The 20,889-nt window shown below is 49.7% G+C and overlaps 1 protein-coding gene across 2 annotated transcripts in view; it reads right to left on the minus strand.

Annotated features, from left to right (window-relative positions):
• Nucleotides 1-70: 70 nt before the first annotated feature.
• RNF169 (ring finger protein 169) overlaps nucleotides 71-20,889 on the minus strand; it is a 32,285-nt gene continuing 11,466 nt past the window's right edge. The window contains exons 1-6 of one of the 2 annotated variants that reach the window (XM_064441588.1): nucleotides 18,460-18,541; nucleotides 17,874-17,950; nucleotides 10,042-10,188; nucleotides 9,045-9,157; nucleotides 8,258-8,357; nucleotides 71-6,167 (exon numbers count right to left, since the gene is read on the minus strand). In XM_064441588.1, coding sequence (XP_064297658.1) covers nucleotides 4,956-6,167; nucleotides 8,258-8,357; nucleotides 9,045-9,157; nucleotides 10,042-10,119 — 1,503 coding nt within the window. In that variant the 5' untranslated portion in view covers nucleotides 10,120-10,188; nucleotides 17,874-17,950; nucleotides 18,460-18,541 and the 3' untranslated portion in view covers nucleotides 71-4,955. Of the gene's footprint in view, nucleotides 6,168-8,257; nucleotides 8,358-9,044; nucleotides 9,158-10,041; nucleotides 10,189-17,873; nucleotides 17,951-18,459; nucleotides 18,542-20,889 lie in introns of those variants that run through there. The other variant, XM_064441587.1, reaches the window with a different exon arrangement.

Here is a 20,889-nt window from a genome sequence, read left to right on the forward strand (position 1 = left end):
CCCTTCGGGATAAGCAGCAATAGGGTCCTGCTTGTTTCCAAGCGTAGCAACTTCAGCAGAAACAGGTTAGTTCACTGTCAGAACCTGGTTTTATTCTGTTTTAACCTCGGCCTTTGTCCTGCAGTTAAAGTCCTCATTGCTGTTAAAATGTACACGGTATTTGTACAGAGTTGGCATATTTCTGGTTTGTGACAATTATTATTATTTTTTTTTCACAAGCAGGGTTTACTCTGTTCCAAATAACAGAAGCCACAACATGACAGACGCCTGCATGTCATTTTACCCACACATTTTACACATGCAAGTCTACAGTCCTTCAGTAACTTCCATCGCTTTTTAAAACATTCGGATGAAGCCACGGTGGTTCAGCTGAGACCCAAAAACAACCGTAAGTCTTTTTACCACCCCGGTGCTCCGCTGGCGAGCTGAGGAGAACACGAAAGCGCAATGATTTAAAGCATTATTGGGGGGGAAAAGAAGTGTAGCAACATCTAGGTTTGTTTTGAACAGTTTGACAGTAAACACCAAGGAAACCAGGCGAACACAAACCCCCTTTGCAACCAGGTGAAGGTTTTCCGTTTGCATAGTGAAGAGCTAATGCTAGAGCCGACGCTTCGCGGTGTTTTAGACACGGGGAAGGGAAAAGTTTGTGTCCGATGTGTGCGACACGCGGGGATCATCCCAGCTTCCGCGCTGTGGTTCGAACTGGCATCGCGTCCCAGCTGCCACCCGCGGGGACGCGCCGACGGCCTCCGTGGCCGATGACGACGGTTGGACGCGAGACCGTCACGTCCAACAGTCATTAGTTTTCGTCTCGGGTCTCCCAGCGGGTGGGAGAGGTCGGGTTTTCGTCAAACGCTTCCCCGCCCCGCGCTTGGGACGAGCTCCTCGTCAACCTTTCACTGGACAACTGGGAGACGGCACGGGGCTGTCGGAGGGTCCAGGCGGAGCCCTGGGGTCTGTCCTCGGAGCATTGCTAAAGGCTTGTTTTTTAAAACCAGGGATAGTCTTTTAAGGCTTCAACCCTCCCCCCCCTTGCTCTCATTACGAAAATACAAAGAAGCGCTTGTTCAAGCTACACTTCATGACTACTGTGCACTGCATGTACAATAGCATTTGAAGAAAAATACTGACAATATAGAACAACATTATACAATCATCTGGCGGGACCCCTTCTTTTGGCACTTTTCCTTCATTTATCTGATCTCACTGACTCCAAACACGGACCTTTCCGTACCTCTTTTCCCAGGCAGAGAGCTCCGGAGGGTCAGAAAGCAATTTTTCTGGAGTCACCGGTATCTTTGGCAGACACGATCCTTCTATCTTCAAACCGACCCCAGCCCCTCCAGCGCCACCGGCAGTGCAATCCCTTGACCTGTTTTTTTTCCCCTCACAAGAGAAGACAGCTTCACATTTTGGGAGGGTGCTCGCGCGCCCGTGCTGTCCCACAGCCGGCAAGGACTGCCTTCATCCCGCAGAGAAGGCGGCTGCAGGAGGGAGGAGGGTTAGAAATGACTTTCACGTAAGCGGAAATAAATACTTGGTTTCATCTTAGAGCCTCTGCAGACCTTGTGCTGCACCCACCGTTCAGCAAGAGGTATTTTACTTCTCAGCTGGCATTATTTGTGGCAAAGGACCTTTAAAGGGTGGAGGCTGGGAATTCCTGCTCTTTTAAGTGTAATTATATACAATTAATTTTTTTTTTTTGTGCAAGCTTACACAAACGTAGAGTGTTAAATTAATAAAAACATTCATCCTAGCTTGACGCCGCCTCAAGTCTCGAACCCGACGCCGCCTCGGGTGGATCGCGGCCAGGGCGGTCGCTCTCGCTAGCTCAGGAAGAAGGCGAGGGGGTCTAGGCGAGAACGATCCATGTCTTCCCAAGTCCTTAAGCAACAAGAGGGAGAAGCGAACGGAGAAACGCCGCCAACAGCTTCATCGGACTAAAAGCAAAACAACCTGTGGGCGAGCAACCTCATGAGAAAAGACCGATCCCAGCCTGATGCTTTACTGAAAGCCGCCGCAACCGCAACCCTTCCGCGACACGATGGCGACGCCACGTCCAAAGGTGTCTCCTTCAACGCGGATGCAACGGACCGTGCGCGATGCTCAGGGAGCCGAGCAGCGCTGCCAGGCCGTGGGCTCTCTGTTCCCAGGGGTGCCGGCTGCCCGGCGAAGGCGAGGTCTGGGAAGCCGGGGGCGCGAGGGGTCCCACTAAGCCTTTTTTGGCTGGGGGCGAGCTCCAGTTTAGGCATCGCTTCCCACGCTTCCGCCCAGCTCGGATTTAGAAAGAGGAAATTAACACACAAAAAACTAAATATTTAGGTAATCTTTTAAAAAGAAGATATTTAAGACACTGGCCTGATGTGTTGGGACTGTGAAATCCATTTCAAGAGGGGAAAGAATACATTCAGCGTGTAAATCTAGTTTTCTGTGGTGTTGGCTTGCTCAGAGAGCACCCGGCAGCCCAAGCCCGGGTGAAACCCACACAAGCGCAGCGAGAAATAAGGAAACTGTTTAGGGAAGTTTGATCTGAGCTCGCAGGATTAACTGTGGGGAAGGGGCAGGGAGAAGGAGGCCTGTAAAAATAAATATAAATTGAGATGCACTCAAGAAGTGCGTGCTTTAGCTCAAAACGTTGGGGAAAAATGGCATGAATTCAGAGCACAAGCTGTGGGTTTCCCTCCTGCTGCAGAGGGCAGATCTAGGCCATCGCTACTTCTCTCTGCGCTGCTCTTCTAGGTCCGGTCAAGGCTCTAATTACTTAATTTCCTTCCAATTCACAGCTGGGGGCAGGAGCAGGATTCGGTTTGGGTCAAAAGTGCCTGCTTCGATCAGCACCTAACGAGGCTGCGGCGTGTGAGAGGGCACGGGAAGCCACGGCCCACGAGCCGCAGCGGGTAGGCAGAGCAGGCCAGGTCTAGCGAGCCCTAGGTACGGCTTTAAACATCCAGTAGTTTGTGTGTTAAGGAGATACAGAGATAGATATATATATTATGGAATCATTGCTATAAGATTTCTCAAAACAAAAGTGTCAATCTGTTGAAATATAGTATTTAAAATATATAAATTTTATCCATTAAAATATAAGATTTCTTTTTTTTTTTAAAAAAATCCAGTTCACTTAGGAAAAAAGCGCCAGGGTCCTCGCAGTTACGCAGGTTTGCCGGGAGAGAAAAAGAAAACCAGTTCCTGATTGGTATTTTTTTTTTAACCATTTAAGATGGAGGGAGAAATTCAACCATTTTTTGTTTTTAGAGAAGAGGAAATTGGGTAACGACCGTTCTCTTAGATCAGATCCACCTGTTCAAATGCACTGGCTGTCCTCCCTTCACGCCACGGGTCACCGTAAGTTTGCCCCAGCACTGTGCTTCAGTTCCATCCTGAAAACACCGCTCGTCATCTGGCACGCGGGTCAGCGAGAGCGACAACGCCGCAGCCTCCGCCCCCGGAGAAGGTCCCTGTGGGCACCGCGGTTCCCCAGTGAATACTCTGCAAGGCAGCTTTCAAGTATCAAGTTGAGCTGATGTTTTCCGAGCCTGAATTACTGGAAATAATCAAGGAAATGACTGTGTTGTTAATGGACGATGGGGAAGAGCGTTAGAAACACCAAGATGCCACTGAAGGCCACATGCAGGCAGATGACACACGCTCCACCAAGCCCAGGCTCCGAACTAGCTCTGGTCCAGGCTGCTGGGCCTGACTCCATGCCTTAAGCAGCAATTTTTAGTGTGTGGCTCCCCTGAACTTTGTTAGTGGTTTGAACGTGAAGACAGCAGCTAGCTCGGAGCAGGGGCAGGGCAGGCTTGCGTCGCCCTGAGCGCCTGCGGCCGTGTGCCCGCGGGCCGGAAGGGCTGGCGTCCCGTCCCAACTCCACCGCCGGGCGCCTGGGAGAGGACGGCGATGCGTCAGATACCTCGGGGATGCCTCCTCGCGCCGCTCGTGGATGCGTAAGGACAGGTCTCGTGTGCTGAGGGATCTCTTAACCAAGCAAGAACCTGCAGGGTGCATGTCAGCAGGGAGAACGTCCTTCCTGAAATCACCCGGCCACCGCTTCCCTTCCTAGACTTCAACGCTAGCGGGAAGAACGTGAAACCCTCTCGCCTCGGAAGAGCAGGGACTGGGAGAAAAGCTGCACTGGCTCCCTGGGTCACAGCGCCCAGAGCACGGCTCCCAGCTGCTCCACCCAAGCCCTCTGCTGTGTCACTAACACGAACGTACAAGTTCCTATAAGGCTTTTCAGTAAACATCCTTATTTTATGTTTTTCTTCACGGCATTTGGCTTTCTACTTCAAGAAAGTAACCTACGATCTGTACTGCTGGTGCAGACAGTGAGATACATTCATTTATAAGCGCTACGGGTGGATCTATTTGGTACTTCCTAGCAGAAACGCGGATCAGCCTCCCTCCCCAACAGCCCTCAAGTCAGGTCATTTGAACACGCCGACACCGGTAACAGTCTGACCACCACATCCAGCTGCAGCATAAGGAAGAAAGCGGGGCGGGCAGAGAGATTAAAGCTGGTTCTAGGACAGAAAAAGCCTACTTTCCATGAGCAGGGCTCTGATTTCTCGTGGCATACTGAAGCGACAAGGCAAGGAACGGACGAGGTCCTTATCCCGTACCCCGCGTACTGCTCACGCGACCCTCCCAGCTGGGGAACCCGAATGTCACCGACTGCACGTAGAGGCGTTGCAGTGTATTCACGGGGACGACGGACACTTCTTTCAGACCAATGGACCAGAAAGCTGGAGGATTTTTTTTCCTCTCTTTTTTTTTTTTGTTTTGTTAATCTGAAAGGACTCTGGCTTCTCTCTGAACTGGACCTACCAATGTCTTACCACCAAAATGAAAAAACAATTGTTGTGGGTGGAAATATGACAAAAAATAGTTTTCCTATAAGATAATCTCATAAACCTCATCGTCCTCTAGAAAGGCAACATCGTCCACCAGTGCTACTTAGCACCCAGAGTGCTCTTCGACCGCAGCAGATACCGATCGACTCTGACTTTCCGCCTATCCACTGTCCTGTTCTCGCTGTCGAAAATCCGCTGCAGATGCAGGGCCAACCTCCTGTCCTCCTCCTCTTGCTGGAGCTTCTGCTCCATCTCCCGTACCAAGCGATCCTCCGGAGGCAAGCCCACCTCCCCTGCCGCGTGCCTCAGTCTTTTGACGGAGCCGTTGTGCTCCAAGTGCTTCGTTTTGCAGCGTCTCTTCCGACCCCGTCTCAGCGACGGGGGTTGTTCCCCGATGATGTTCTCAACAGAATTGCAGGTGCTGTTCTGCACGTTGATCAATTCGCTGTTATTCAGGTATTTCAGCTGCTTTTTTCCCGGTGTCTTGACGGGGACTCCGAGCGTGCTGTTGTCAGGCAGCGATGCGCTGACGCCCATGAGTCTTCTGCTCAGCATTTTCGGGCCAAGACTAAGACAGGATTTGTCCATGAACGCCGTCACTTTGAGGTCAGGGACTTCGGACACTCGTGTGTTTAGGGAGGTTACGTTTGATCTCGCATCTGGTTCGGCAGCGCTGTCGTCCGTTGTTAAGGCCTGTGAATCTCTGTTCTTCTCGCTCCCTCTTCCCAGCTTCGTTTCACTGATAGAAGGAAAGAAATCCAGCTCGGGGCGAGGATCTCCTGTTGTGTCAGGTGGAAGGTGATCTTCCTGCACTTGTGGCTGCTCTTTAGTGCAACTGCTGGAGTTGGTGATATCAGGAACTACAATGTCTTCCCCGGGCTCGGAAGCCAAGGACGTAAGGGTCGCTTTAGAGAGAGTCTTTTTGATCTGGCGCTCCTGAAATATCTGCTCCCATTTTTTCAGTATTCTAGGACTGGCCTCGTAGGTGGTCGGCTTCTGCAGGCTCCGGTTCAGGTTTCTTGGGGTGGACTTGATAATGAGAGGGCTCAGGACTCTGCCATCAGGTAGCCTCTTCGGAGGAGTACACGGGGAGCAGACGATAGGCTTGAAGTGGTTGAGCTCTTCTGAGATGCTGTCATTGCTCTCGGGGCTGATGGACCGCTCCGGCTTGTGCAGGGCTGAGAGGGACGAAACAGGGTTGAGAACCAGGCGTTTCTCTGCTGTCAGGTCCGGGGCGGAGAGGCAGCGGTTGTTTTGGGTGGACGACAAAACTCCAACCAGCGGCGTCGACGTGCTGGTGACGGGCGGCACCTGCAAGGCAAGGCACCACAGCTCAAAAAGTTTGTCATTGAGATAAATACGGGCAAGCATGTGAGAGGAGAAGAGGGAAACAGGAGAACGTGAGGCTACCATGCTCAGCTTCTGCAGCCGACCAGCTGCAGAACTCTCTGGAACAGCCGTGGCAGCCTCTGCTGGTGGTGACACCTTTCATGGCTGATATATCACATAAGCAGGGGACACTGGAGTCCAGCATGATCTGGGTCTCAGACTTATTTCGGTGTAAGAGCTGTTCTGGATGCTGGGGTAGGGCAAGTGGCAACCACTCTGGCAGCAAAAAGCTTGAAGCAAGGCAAGACAAGGAGAAAGCGAGAAGCACCGCACCGCCCTGGCTGAAGGAAGCCATGCTCTTCAAGGGGAATCATCTCCAAAGGGTTTTGTGTTCCCTACCAAGCCGTGGGAGAGAAAGAATAAATAGTTGGCCCAGGTTTAACGCACTGCGCTGCAAAACGTCACGAGAAAAGGTGTGTATGCGCCTGAGGCAGACTGGTGGAACAACCTCGATGAGCACACCGAGGCCCCCGCGCTGGAGACAGCCTCTAGCAGAGCTTAAGAGCAGCATTTCTTGTCATCTCCAAGGCCACCCCCTAATGCAGTCACGTTTGGAACGCGACAGAATCCAGCTTCAAATAATCAGAAATCAAAGCTGCACATTCACAATTGCCAATGGTATTATTCTTCTCTAAGATGAAGTTATTTTATCCAGCAGCTAGTCTGAGACAATGCTAGCCTTTCCTTGCTTAACCCAAGAGAGAGTTGTTTCTACTAGCTTACTCTGGGGTCAAAAGAGATTTGTGGAACACACTGGTGATACAAGCCTTAATGGGCCAGGTCCATAAACCATCTGCCTCAAAAAAAAGTCCAGCTCCTATCAGCTTAGATGGGAACTGGACCAGGCTTTTAAATCTGGCCATGGTCCATGTCCATAACCTCAGAGATGTCAAGCTGGGTGATCACTGGGGTCAACTTAATGTGCCCAAAGGGGATTTTAACATCTTCTAAGCCAAGTGCACCAACCATACTAACCTCCCAAAGGATTGCAGAGGCTGTTGTTTGTTACGGGGCCTCCGGAACTGAACCCTCCCCTTCTCCATCTGGGAGAAAACTGAGCCCAAGAAGGAGGGGTGTCAGCACAAGAAGGTGGAACATCCTAGTGAGCATCCCCGGCAGAGCAGCGCTGGAGCTGTTCCAGGCTGAGAACTCACAACTCTCATGACTTAAGCTGCTGCTACCAGCCACCAGGATCCCACGGGCCCGAGAGGCACATCGGGAAGGAGGCAGAGCACGGCCCCAGAGACAGAGATCAGTACGAGAGCGAGCGTGCAAAATCTGCATCTGCTGGCAGGGCCAAAAGAGGTCAGCGGTGCTGCCGGGCACGGAGCGAGGAACGGCGTCGGCAAAGGTCATCTCCAGTGAGTGGGAGGTGCTCAGCAGTTACTGCTGGAAGAGCCTGATAAACCTCTGGCTCGCGTTTTCAGCGGTGCTTCGCGGTCACCGCTCATTTTGGAGCACTGCGGTGCACTGAAGAGCCAGGCCTGTTGCACAGGGCAACAGAGACAGTTAATTCACTTGGTCTGCTGGATGCGAGGGGACGCAAGACCAGGCCAGCTCTTCCCATAGCGTGGAAGTGGAAAAGAAAGTATCCTAACATCAGGAGAGCGATGAGTTTTGCTCTGTTTAAACTGCTTTGGAAAGAACAGGAGAGAAAGGGAGAAGAGAGGATTTTTTTCTGAACTTCTAGAAGAGTTTTCTTCAATTGGCTGGGGATTCAGCCTTGAAAAGAAAATTAATTACAAAACAAAAGCACGATGAGTACCCTCCAACGTCCAATTACCGTCCAATAACCAACAACACTGTAAGCCGTCTGCTTTTCTGCTTAGTAATTTCTAACCTAGCAGGTTTTTATTGTGAGCTACAAGGAAGCGATTGGCCCCATGGCGATATCGCAGCACTGACAGCGCCGCAAACACAGTGTTTTATAGCTCCAGATTGCCGGCGCTGTGTAACCTCAGATAAGAACATTTACACATGGAAACTCTCTGTTTCCAGACGCAAGCCGGTACCTTTGTTTTGTTGGCTGGGGCTGATCTCTGCCTGCTCTTTGATCTCTCCTGAATGGTATCGTTGCAGCTCCGGCTCCTTTCCACCTTGGCGGTTAGGTTCCTGAAAAGCAGATGTGTGAGAGACTGTGACCTCAGGAACAGGCAGCCCAACAGCCCTGGCAGCAGCTACCTGTGGGGGAGGCATCAGCCCGGCAGCGCCCAGCTCTAGGAGACAAAGGGATCCCGGAATCTTGGATCTGCCACAGAGCCCTGGTCTGTGTTCAAGGGCTTCGCGCTAAACACGCCGACACCTCCGCCTATGGCTTGTAACTAATTGAGGTCAGAGCTAATGACGATGCTATGGAAACCTCTGTGCTTCTCATGTGAACAAACACTTAGTTACTCAGCAACTTCCACCGCGTCGTGCAACTGCTTTCACCGAGAAGCTGTTTGGGGCTGACGCTCTCTCTTAATATCTGCGCTGAAGAAGGATCCAGCGCTCGAGTCCATCGCGCAGGATTCTGTACCTTATTTCTGTCATTTAAATCTACAGGCAATGATTCTTCTGCTTTGTGGGATCAACATTGACTTCGTTAACCCCCAGGATCTTATAAAAGGTAGGACGTCATCAGACAGAGATACTCTACCAATCAGTCTGTTCTAAAATTCGAGAAAAAATATTACTTATTTTGGACTGGAACAACCATTTTAGTTACATTTAAAGCATCTCAGGTGTGTTTAGAACAACAGTCAAAAGAACGTGTGATTTACAGCTGTAATGAACATTAACCGAGTCTCAGCATCTTACCCTGAAAGGAAGGCAAAGGAGTAGGCGCTGCTCTTGGAAACAAAAGCCGATCGATGCGTTTGCTTGCCCTGGAATGGTTCTTCATTCTCTGAATCCGAGAGACGTTCAGGAAACTGAAGTCAATCAAGGAAGAGTTAGCTGATGTGTACGACAAAAAGAATCACTTGGAAAAGAAAGCTTTCTCTTGCAAAGAGATTAAAGATTCCAAAAGCCCCCGTAGTGATTACACCTAGAGGACGTAAACTGAGAACGCAGATACACGTGCTCGCGCGGCTCTCCTTGCTGGAACTGTAACAGCTCAGGGACTGGCCCCAAAAGCATAAATAGCGCAAAAATAAGCATGCAGCTCCTGTGTATAGCTGTCAGTCATTGAAGAAAGTTAATTTACTGGTCAAGGAAACGCGAGAAAACCCTACAAGAAAGGTACTACAGGGCGTTATTCAGTACCCTCGTATCAGCCTATCAGTCTTTAAATCTTAAAAGCATTTCCTGCGGAGTCTCACAACTGAAATGAGAAACAGGCAAGACTCAGCATGAAGAATCTGTTGGAGCACAGGGTTGCACACCTACGCTGTAGACGGGTCATGGAGAAATGTTCATGGAAATGCACATATGCCTGGAGACCAAGGATACACAAAGCAGAGCAGATTTAACTGATGCATTTGGAAGAGCTGCACCTTCAGTCATGAGTGAAGTGGGTAAAAGTGGGGACAGAAACCTCTAGAAGAACATCTGTAGTCATAACAAACCTTGGAAGACAGTTCTCATTAACGCGGATCTTTATAATCTGTTAGCTCATAGCCTTCAAGGGCTATAACGAAGTCAGTCAACTAACCCTGGCAAGCTCCCAGTTTCAACGGGCAGGAACAGGAGATACTCAACCAGTCACGGTCTTAAAAAAACCTGGTTCTTGTTCCAGGACTGAGTCGTAGCAGCATCTCACCTACCAGTCAGCCTCTATGATGGGGAGAGGAAAGAGAAGCACGAGCTTACTTACACACTCCTGGTTCACTTTAAGCACTAAAGGTTCATCTTTCTTCTGCTGTTCTTCCATTTTTCTTTTTGCAACGTCCATGTCATCTAGAATGAACTTGTGAATGAGATCCTCAGAAGCTTTGTCTTCTTGTAGTTTTTCTTCTCTCAGCTGGAAATAATGACAAAAGGGACAGAGTATTTGAAATGTTTTAAGTCCTACACCTGGTTGCCAGCAAGTGATTTCCCAAGAGTACGGCCACATCATTTAATTTTGTGTCTTCATTTCTCTACTCTAACAATAATGTGAAGATCGGTTTGTTTCTACAATGCTTTCATGTTCATGCACTCTACACAAATGCCATGGATATTTTCTTCTTTGCAAAACAGCAAAGGCACTGTTGGGTCCAGGGTCTGACAAAGACTCCTCCGCCACACCATCTTCTAAAATAAGAGAGACAAAAGCTTTTGTCTACTTGTAGATAATCATGCTACAAATAAAAATGCGCAAACCAGTAGTTTCATGCAAGCTATGCTATTTCAATTTTAGTCTTCAAATGGGCTGCAACACAGTACACACGATTGGGCAGATGCAGAGACAGCATCACCTAAATTAAAATTGGTTAGATACAGCAATTCCCACGTTGAAGCCTAGACACTATCTGAAACCCTATTGTTTCATTGACGTGTTGGGATGGAGAAGATCCAGAGAGGTTACCTAACCCTCCGATGGCCAACTGGAGGCCCCAAACTTGATTCAGTTTATCAGCTGAAGCACAAATGTGGATGAGAAGTGCAAGTGAGTGCCAGGATCTAGGACACAAGGTACAGAGACTCATAGGATCGTTAAGGTTGGAAAAGACCTCTCAGGTCATCACGTCCAACCCCCAACCCCACACCCCCAGGCCTCCTAAACCATGGCCCCAAGTCCCACGGCTACACGGTGGTTGAACCCCCCCAGGGACGGGGACTCCCCCACCTCTCTGGGCAGCCTGTGCCAGGGCCTGACCCCTCTGGCAGGGAAGGCATTTTCCCTCACATCCAACCTAACCCTCCCCTGACGCAGCTTCAGGCCGTTCCCTCTCGCCCTGTCACTGGTGACTTGGGAGAAGAGACCAGCCCCCCCCTCACTCCAGCCCCTCTCAGGCAGCTGCAGAGAGCGAGAAGGGCTCCCCTCAGCCCCCTCTTCTCCAGGCTAAACCCCCCCAGCTCCCCCAGCCGCCCCCCAGCACACTTGTGCTCCAGACCCTGCCCCAGCCCCGCTGCCCTTCTCTGGACACGCTCCAGCACCTCAGTGTCCCTCTTGTAGTCATAGAATTATTGAATCACAGAATCATGAAGGTGGGAAAAGACGTCTCGGATCATCAAGGCCGGTCGCTGGTGAATTGAGATAGAATCAGACAATCATTACGGTTGGAGCGGATCCTGCCTGCTGCCCATCGACCAGCCGCTGCCTGCGCACCACGCCCGACGCATTTGCTTTTACCTCCTGGCTTCCTACTCTGCCCCGCATAGGTAACCCCTGATCGAAATCCCCTTGCTTTTTTAATACATTCCTGCAATTTCAGAATTCTGATCCAAAGGCGGCACCAAGCACTTTCAGCCTTTTTCGTATCACCTCCCCTATATTTCCTTTTGTTTTTCTTGAATCCCAATGCATTCTTAGATGTTTTCTTGCTACTTTTTACCACCCTGGCAATTCAAAAAGGCTACGGTACAACATTACTTCATCCACGTGCTGCACTACTGAATTTCACAAACCTGAAGGCTGCACAAGAACCCTACAGAACTGCCTCGGCAGCCCCAAGCTACATCTTGCTGCAGTTCCCATCCTTTTTCTGCACCGCAGGCTTTTTCGCTGTGCCTTCCAGAGTGTGCCTCTTCCATTAGCTGCCAGTTCCCGTATACTCTTTTATCGTCCCAGAAGATCCCCTACCCATTCTTGAGCTTGTGGAAGTCCAGTAATAAGGAAAGTGGGTAACAAGTGGATTTCAGAGAAATGCAAACACTTTTCTTCCTTCCTTCCCTCAAAAAAACACAGTCCATCACTTAGGTGATCCCTTTTGACTAACCAAGGTCAATCTTCAGTGTCCACAAGCTCCTCCCATCCAAGCTCTCCCTGCAGAAACCTGAACCTTCCTGATAATCCCTTCCTGAACCAAGGGATTATCCCCAGCATGGTCCACGACTCCGATGGGCTGCCTGTCCCACTGCATTATTTTGCTCCCCTTTACTTAAGGAATCAAACACCCCATTTCTGCCAGGCCCTCTTTTCTGCAGACTTGCCACTCAAAACCAACAAACCCCCTTTCCTCCTCCTTTCCACCACCTTTTCCTGGCGAACAGGCTCCGCGGTATGTACGTTAGGTAGTCCCATCCAATCGTCCCTGCCCGGGACAGCATCACCCAGCTCCCACCTCACTCATCACCCGGCCATTCACCCAGCTTGGCTCTCACCCCTTCCCCAAGGGCAGCCTTACACATAGGCCATGAATAGTCTACATCTACATGTATATATAGCAGGTCCTTCCTTCCTCCTCCACCCAACCAAGTTATCCTTGTCTGGGAAAACAAGTCTTTGACTGACAGGTCCCCATCATGCCGATGGATCACAGCTACGGCTAAGCACTAGGAAATAAAATACTTCTGTTTATTCCTCATATTTGAGTGTAGGCATCTCGATGCTGTCCTGTCTTCTCACACCACTGCAATTTGACCAAGGCCAAGTGCAGGGTCCTGCCCCTGGGCCGGGGCCACCCCGGTACCCACACAGGCTGGGGGATGGGGGATGGAGGGCAGCCCTGCCGAGAAGGGCTTGGGGGTGCTGGGGGTGAAAAGCTGGACACGAGCCAGCAACGTGCGCTCGCAGCCCAGACCCCCACCCGTGCCCGGGGCTGCATCCCCAGCAGCGCGGGCAGCAGGGCGAGGGAGGGGGTGCTGCCCCCCTGCCCCGCTCTGGGAGACCCCCCTGCAGCGCCGCCTCCAGCTCGGGGCTCCTCAGCGCGGGACAGACACGGGGCTGTTGGAGCGGGGCCAGAGGGGGCACAGAAATGCTCCGAGGGCTGGAGCCCCTCTGCTGCGAGGCCGGGCTGGGAGAGCTGGGGTTGTTCAGCCTGGGGAAGAGAAGGCTGCGGGGAGACCTTATTGCGGCCCCCCAGGGCTTAAAGGGGGGCTGTAGGAAGGGTGGGGGCGACCTCTTTAGCAAGGCCTGCTGTGACAGGCCAAGGGGGGATGGTTTGAAACTAAAGGAGGGGAGATTCAGACTAAATAGAAGGAAGAAATGCTTTACGCTGAGGGTGGTGAGACACTGGCCCAGGCTGCCCCGAGAGGTGGCCGATGCCCCATCCCTGGGCACATCCCAGGTGAGGCTGGACGGGCTCTGAGCGACCTGATCAAGTTGGGGATGTCCCTGCCCATGGCAGGGGGTTGGACTGGGTGATCTCTAAGGTCTCTTCCCACCCAAACCCTTCTGTGATTCTATGAATTTGCCCCTCGCCTCCCAGGAGGGCAGTGCTGCGGCACCTGGTGCCCTCCAGTAAAGCTCAAGGCACCCGCGGGCAGCTCGAGCACGGATCCTACAGCACTGCACGTAAAGGCAGCGGGCGACATCACAACAACTCATTATTTTCCTGAAAATATTTTGTATTTCCTTCCCTGCTGCAGGGGTGGGCGGGGGAAGCACAGACATGCCGACGACAAAGAAAGCAGAGTTCACGATGCATGACAGGAAAAGCACGCAATGATTTTCAGACTGGGAAGGACCCGAATCCTGAAGTTGAACCCTCAGACACAAGGAAGGGAGAGGCAGGAGGAGAGAAGGTAGAAACCAGGAACGCCCCCGCCGTTTGGTTGATTGTGGGTGTTTAGCAAATGTTTCCAAAGACTGGTTTGGCTTCTCGTTTACGGTTGTTTTAAGATGTATCTTTAAATTCCTGATCTATTAATAACCTCAAGCAATAACTACAACACAGGGTCTGACTAATATAATGGCCACATGATGCGGACATGATGAATAGTCTGCCGTACGTTTCATGAACAATATTTCTGCACTTTAAGGAGCCATTTTTAAGTATCTTTAAAACAAGTTCACATCAAGATTTATTAAAAAAGATGACTCTCTTATGCCAGTTGAAATACTACCCAACACACGTGTGCCTTCCGTATTTCTCACACGGAAGAAAGCTATACGGAAACCTTTGCTTTTTTTCTAACTTATACAATTACACTCACTTCCCAAATCCAAAGCCACAAGCATGTGTAACCACACACAGGAATATGTAAGGATTTTAGGCCAACCCGTGGCACAGTTAATGGGAGGCGCCAGCACGAGCTCTGCTGACAGTGAACGGCAAAAAAAGCAACAACAGGATCCCGGCCCTAATTAACGGGATACAAAAAGGAATTTAGGTCCAGAATTCAGGTTGCAAACAAAGGCAAACTCTGATAATATTTGTACTCATTAAAAAAAATAATTTTACGTAGCGTCATGCAAATTATCGCCCAGAGAATTTACTTACAAATGTGGTGATACTGTGCTGGGACTAGAAACTGAAAGAAGCTGATGTGAAACATCTACTCTGGGAGAAGTATCTTATGTTATCTGAGTAGCATCTTTGAAATACGGGACGCAGGACCGACGGCTGCTATTAGCAGTACGGACACCAGAAAATGCATTTGAACCTGCCTGTAGCCCTTTTGGATATCCTGTTGGCAGGGAAAAATGCTGTACAAGCAAATCACAAATTTTTTTTTCTCAAGAATTGAGAAATTTCTCAAGAATTGCTCAAGAAATGAGAATTTCGGGAACGTCATTCTTGATATATATTGATATATACATTCATTCCTTTCCAAAAGTTTGGTACACTCACGTTTGACATCTTCTCTTCACTCCATAAAGTGTCCGGGTTTGCTTGCTCACTCCCCGAGCCTGCTCTGTCTACCCGTGCCGCTGGAAAGCTGCATGTCAGCACATGCCTCAGGTAGGAGTTTCCCTCCTGATTGCGTGTGATTACAAGCAATAGACTGCTTGTGATAGAAAGACAGCTTAACAGGATGAGTTAGGGTTTTAGTACACAGGAACGATATCCTCCTTTGGAAAAAATATAAAATACAAGAGCACCAAGTGCGCTGTGTAAAAGAGGAAGAAAAAACACCTCACAGACAGCAACCATTTCATCTCATTCCAAAAGCCAGTTCAGAAAATGACACTGTGAGGTTATCCGCTTCAAATAACAATTCTTCAGGACATAATGATGGTAACTACTTTTGTTTTCAACTGCAAAAGGCTGGGAAGCAGGTCAAGAGCTAGGATTTATAAACCAACTCAGATCTGGGAGATGTAAAAGCCTTTGAACGCTCTGCTCCCTGCCCCAGGAGGAAAGCCAGCACGGGCTATCCCCGTTCCACGGGCAGGGAAGCTGAGATGAAATCTCTTGCCTCGAGACACAGAGGGAAGCCCAGTTATACACGAGGTTCGATTCCCAAACCTGAGTTCTCACCGCCTCCTGCCTAATTCAGAAGTTCAGAGACACCAAGAAACTCTCACAAAGCGGCAAGAGCCACAGTTTTGTCCGGAATAAGGAAAAAGCGCAAGTGCACCGTCAGTTGCCATTTTGCCAGCAAAATTACATTGCCCTTTCCTCTCAGATGATGATTCAGAGAATCTCCCCCACACCCCAGCTCTTTCAGACGAGGTTTATCAAAAGTGAGTTTAAGTCAGCAGGGGAAAGAAAGCTATCTCCCGTGTGCCAGTGAGAGCAAAAAGGGGAAGGCAGCAGGCCGAACAGGAACGAGACGAAACCATGCCCAAAATGCCAGAAGCACATTAAAGTGCTTCCTTTTGACTGGTGGGGAAGTGAGAAGTGCTGGCACTGGACTGCACGTGGTATCTTTTTGCTGAAGTCAAGGGGTAGATACAAAAACCTCTTCAGCTGCGGTCTGACTACGCTTCAAACGTGCTTACTTGAGCTTTATAGCTAATATTCAAAGTAGGTAAAGGAGTGATCGGCATTAACAACCGGGGACCAAGTACCCACTTCGTCCTGCACGGATGTGATCCTCCTATAAAAGTTTTATAGACCACAGGAGAGAAGGTGGTTTAATCCTTCCAGAAGATCCAGATATGCATCAGTCTGGAGGCGGCTGGAAGAACTGCAGAGCAAAGATCCTGCCGCAACGAACTCAGGCGGTTCCCGCTCCTCTGGACACCCGGGAAATTCTGGCCTTGCAGCTGGATTGAAGACATCAAGCACCAAGTCTGGCAGCATCAATAGTGAGTTAGCTCCAGTATCATCATGGAAAGTCTCCCGCTCACTGTTACCGAGAGATTTATAAAACCCTGGCAAGGTTTACAGTTAATACCTACATGAAAAGCTTTATTTCTTCTTTAAGCCAAAGATACCCTGAGTATACTCCTCCTGAAGGTTACAGTGACAAGAAATTAAATGCCAAATACAGGGATGCGCGTTTAAGTTAATTAATAAACCAGATTTTTATATGAATAAGATTTCTGCGCACTTAAGTCTTACACTGCTGCCTAAACCAACTGCTTCTCAACAGTGTGGCTAAAGATGCCACAAGCCGCAAGGCTTTACGCACAAAGCGCGCTTGCCTACCTAGCAAAACTGGACCGGAGAAGAGCTTGCATTTCTTATGAGCACTTAACGAAAGGTGATAGTCAGCCAAAGTTATCCTAGTAACCACTGCCCACCAGCGCCACTGCTAATTCCACACACGGAGAAGCAGGAGTCAAGAGCCTTCCGCATTTTTATTTGTCTCCTCACATCTACGCATTTCCCAGACGAGTTATTTACTGTAAATATCACCTAAGCAGTATTTCCCTCCTCAGCATCACCCAGTGGACAAGGCTATTTTTCCAACTAAACATCGGCTTGTGGCCATTTCTATGGTTGTTGAGATCTTCAAGTAAAATCTCAAAGAAAATTCTTCAGTGATGAATAAGCCCCTGTTCCTTTTCCTTTACCAGCAGGTAAACTAACCAGCGAGAGGCTGGACCCATCTTAAAGCCAAGCACCATCACAGATCAAGGCCCCGGGACAGCGATTAAATCTACCGACAGAGACACCGGCGGCGGGGCAGAGCCTGCGTCGTTCCGCCAGGACGCTGCGCGGGTCCAGGCAGGGGAAGGGACGACGCGCAGGAGCTACGGGCGGCAGCGTGTTTTAGCGAGTTCCGGGCGACTCTTCACGAGAGGGGTTGCAATGGAAATCATTATCCGCTCGGCTACAGCAGTCATTGCTTTCACTGTAAAGTTTCTCACTTAAAAAGCAGCCAACCTCCATAAATGACTAGCCACTGGAGTTATTTCAGTGATTCAGATTACCAAAAAAAACCCCTTTTTTAAGCGTAGAAAATATTCCCCCAGACTTTAACTCCAAAACAGCCAAAAAGCTTTTCTTCCCTTCTCATTTTTTTGTCTTTAAATGGCACTTTTTTCCTTGCCTAAAAATAGACAGAAAGCTCTAGTTCGGAATAGGTTGTTTCTGAGAAGGATGTTACTGCAGGAGATGCCTTATGCTGCAAAAGCCTTTATGGAATTACATCCACAAACACTGATGCTCTAGTGAACCCTGTACAACCGAGCAGTTGCTTCAGGTCCACCAAGGAAGGTACATTTCCATGTTCTGGAAGGCAGCCTAAGACAGCAAAATCTGGCTTCTACATCCTCGATTACTGCCAACATTTTCCTGAACTCGCTGAACAACATAAAGGGAATAAATGACCTTTGTTACAGAGCAGGAATAAAAAGCCCTTCAAGTTTCCTTGTAGGTAGAATGGTGTTCCTGCAGGAAATCCAAGTTATTCTCTAAGAAAATTCAATTACACAGAATACCGTACCTTCCTTAGCTGGCTTTCATATTCTTCTCGGAGTTCCCCTGGTTTGCTTAATTTAATGGGTGCTCTGAATATAAAGTCTGGAAAGAGAAGGGAAAAAAAAAGGGAAACATTTTTTAGTGTATGATGACTGGGATTGTCCATTATTTCCCAAAAAGGGTAAGCTCTCCAGGGACTGCACAAGAGGTTCCGCAGCATTTTTTCAAGCACGTATGTTTACATAACGACGCTGCTATCAAAGCTCTGTTTAACACACAGAAACTTTTGGAGGAGGATGGTCAAGAAATACCATTTTGCGCTTCCTTTTGAGATTCTCAAGAGTTCTTGACAAGCAGCGAAGCAATCAGGGGAGTATTAGGAAGATGTAAACACAGAGGTTAGGTAACAGCCCTGAGATGTCACAGGGAATCCGAGTCCTAGAAATAAACCAGGCTTTAAGTGACTGCTCCAGCCAGACACCCAAGAAACACAGGCTGACAGCAGCAGCACAACACCCCGAATTCACACCTGTCCCCTCCTGCCATTTAAACAAACACATCAAGAACACTATTTCCTACACAGTGTTTTTACTCCTCCACGTCCCCTTCACCTTCGCAGCCGTTTGCAGCGCTGTCCCACTGGTCCGGAGCAAGCACAGCTTTTATTCCACTTGCAATGCGCTCCCTGAGGCCAATATTTCAAGGCTGGACAGGCAGGCTGCTCCGTCTGGCAGGAATTCCCCATCCTGCTCCCGCTTCCTCCCTTCCCCCTCGAGAATTCAGAAACCAAAAGCATATTGGCACGGGGTTACAGTTTAACCCCCATCCCTGGAGTTTTTTTTACTCCCCAAATTATTCCCTTCTTTATGTCAGCCTCAAAGCTCCCTCCCACTTCTGTGCGGCACAAGCCCGGGCAAGTTGCACCGCAGTCGGAGGAGCTCGGGTGGAAAAAGGAACAACCGGAATAAAGCAACAACCCCTGAACAACCGTCCTGGCTCAGCTCGTATCAGTGCTCCAGGCAGGGCGCAGCACAGCTCATCACTCTGACGGGCCGCGCTCGGGATGAAACGGGTACGAGCAAGGAGGAAAACATCAGTGGTATTTCCTTTTCCCAGCTCACTAAAATTAAGGGATATAAGCCGGCAGCTCCACCACATGTTTTGTTTAGGAAGGGGTTTTATCCCTCAAACACATTGGCCTGAAATGCAAAGTTCGCGGTGGGGTAAATCTATCAAACACACTGCAGCTGGTGGCTGACTGGCCCCATGGCCATTGCCTCCTCCCTGGGAACAGATCACAGCCCTCATGCCAAAACATGCCATCTAAAGACTGACCTAATCCTGTTTTCACCTGTCCTGCCTTCCACCGGTTTGCTTTTAAAGTTCTTAGAGGAAAGCCCTGTTACTTCAGTCCCTCCCCACCGGCGAGTGTGAGTGCAAACGCCGGAGCTTCCTGCTCGAGGAGCTCTGGAGAGGGAACGCTGCCAACGCCAGAGCTGAACAAATCACAAAGTATTTATTTAATACTGGCTTTAAAAAAGGGGGGGGGGGGGGGGGGGAAGCCTTGTGATCAAAGATTAAGCGTATAGATTATAAGGCACTCTTGTTTTTTTTAAAAAAGAGCCCTATTCCCTCTTACTCGCACGCCTGCGCGAGCTAGGCTTGTTTTTAAAGCAGAACATCTGAAACGTCCCAACACGTGTGATAAAAATCCCGAGCGGTGGCGATGCTGGGGAGGCCAGGCTGCATTCCTCGCTCCTGCTTCTGCGCCTGCAACCAGCAACGCTGGAAACCTTCCACCGGCTTCTCAAAATGTTTTTTTTTTCAATTGTGTCCTTGAGCAGTTCCAGTTCTTTGTGAATTTTATCAAGCTGAACTTCCGTGGAGACAGCAGCAATCTCTAACGTGCCCGCAGCAACCTTCAATTACCTCTGAATGTTTAAGGCTTGTCTCAGACCTTATCTTCATAGCTAAAAAGGTGTATTTTTTCCCTCCAGGGTAACAAAAGCGTACAAGCTAACCCGAGGGAAACACGCCGCAGTAAAGACTGGCCACATAAACCATTTTGCTGCTTACAGGGGTTCAGCAAAGCCAGAAGAGATTTTAAATAATGGAACAACACTTATCTATGAAGTTGTGCCGGGTGAGCTAAAGTGGTCCAACACCAGGGCGGAGGCAATTTTATCTATCGCGTCTTTATGCACCAACACATATATTTTATACATGGGTCAAAAGAAAGACAGCCCAAATTTCTAGCCCTGTGCAGGAGAGATGAAAACAAAAATATATGCACAACTGTATCATCTATGTTTGCAACATCCCGTTAGAGTTTCTGGGTTAGAGTGATGCTGCACGGTGGCTGCCCCCAGCCAAGGATGCTCCCATCGGCACAGAACCGCTACAAATAAGGGAAACTTTGTGCCCATCTTTAAAAAGGGTAGAAAGGAGGTAGAAAGGAGGACCTGTCAGCCTCACCTCTGTGCCGGGGAAGATCATGGAACAGACCCCCCCCGAGCTATGCTAAGGCACACAGAGGACAGGGAGGTGATCCGAGGCAGCCAGCACGGCTTCACCAAGGGCAAGTCCTGCCTGACCAACCCAGTGGCCCTCGATGATGGAGTGACTGCATCAGTGGGCAAGGGAGGAGCTGCAGATGTCATCTACCTGGACTTCTGTAAGGCCTTTGACATGTCCCCCCCAGGATCCTTCTCTCTAAACTGGGGAGATGGATTTGATGGGTGGGCTGTTCGGTGGATGAGGAATTGGTTGGATGGTCGCATCCAGAGGGTAGTGGCCAATGGCTGAATGTCCAGATGGAGACCGGTGATGAGTGGTGTCCCTCAGGGGTCTGTACTGGGACCAGTGCTGTTTAATATCTTCATCAGTGACACAGAGAGTGGGATCGAGTGTGCCCTCAGCAGGTCTGCACATGACACCAAGCTGAGTGGTGCCGTTAACGTGCCAGAAGGACGGGGTGTCATCCAGAGGGACCTGGACACGCTGGAGAGGGGGGCCTGGGAGAGCCCCATGAGGTTCAGCAA

The sequence above is a fragment of the Phalacrocorax carbo genome, chromosome 1, assembly GCF_963921805.1.
Source record: "Phalacrocorax carbo chromosome 1, bPhaCar2.1, whole genome shotgun sequence".
Taxonomy (NCBI): Eukaryota; Metazoa; Chordata; class Aves; order Suliformes; family Phalacrocoracidae; genus Phalacrocorax; species Phalacrocorax carbo.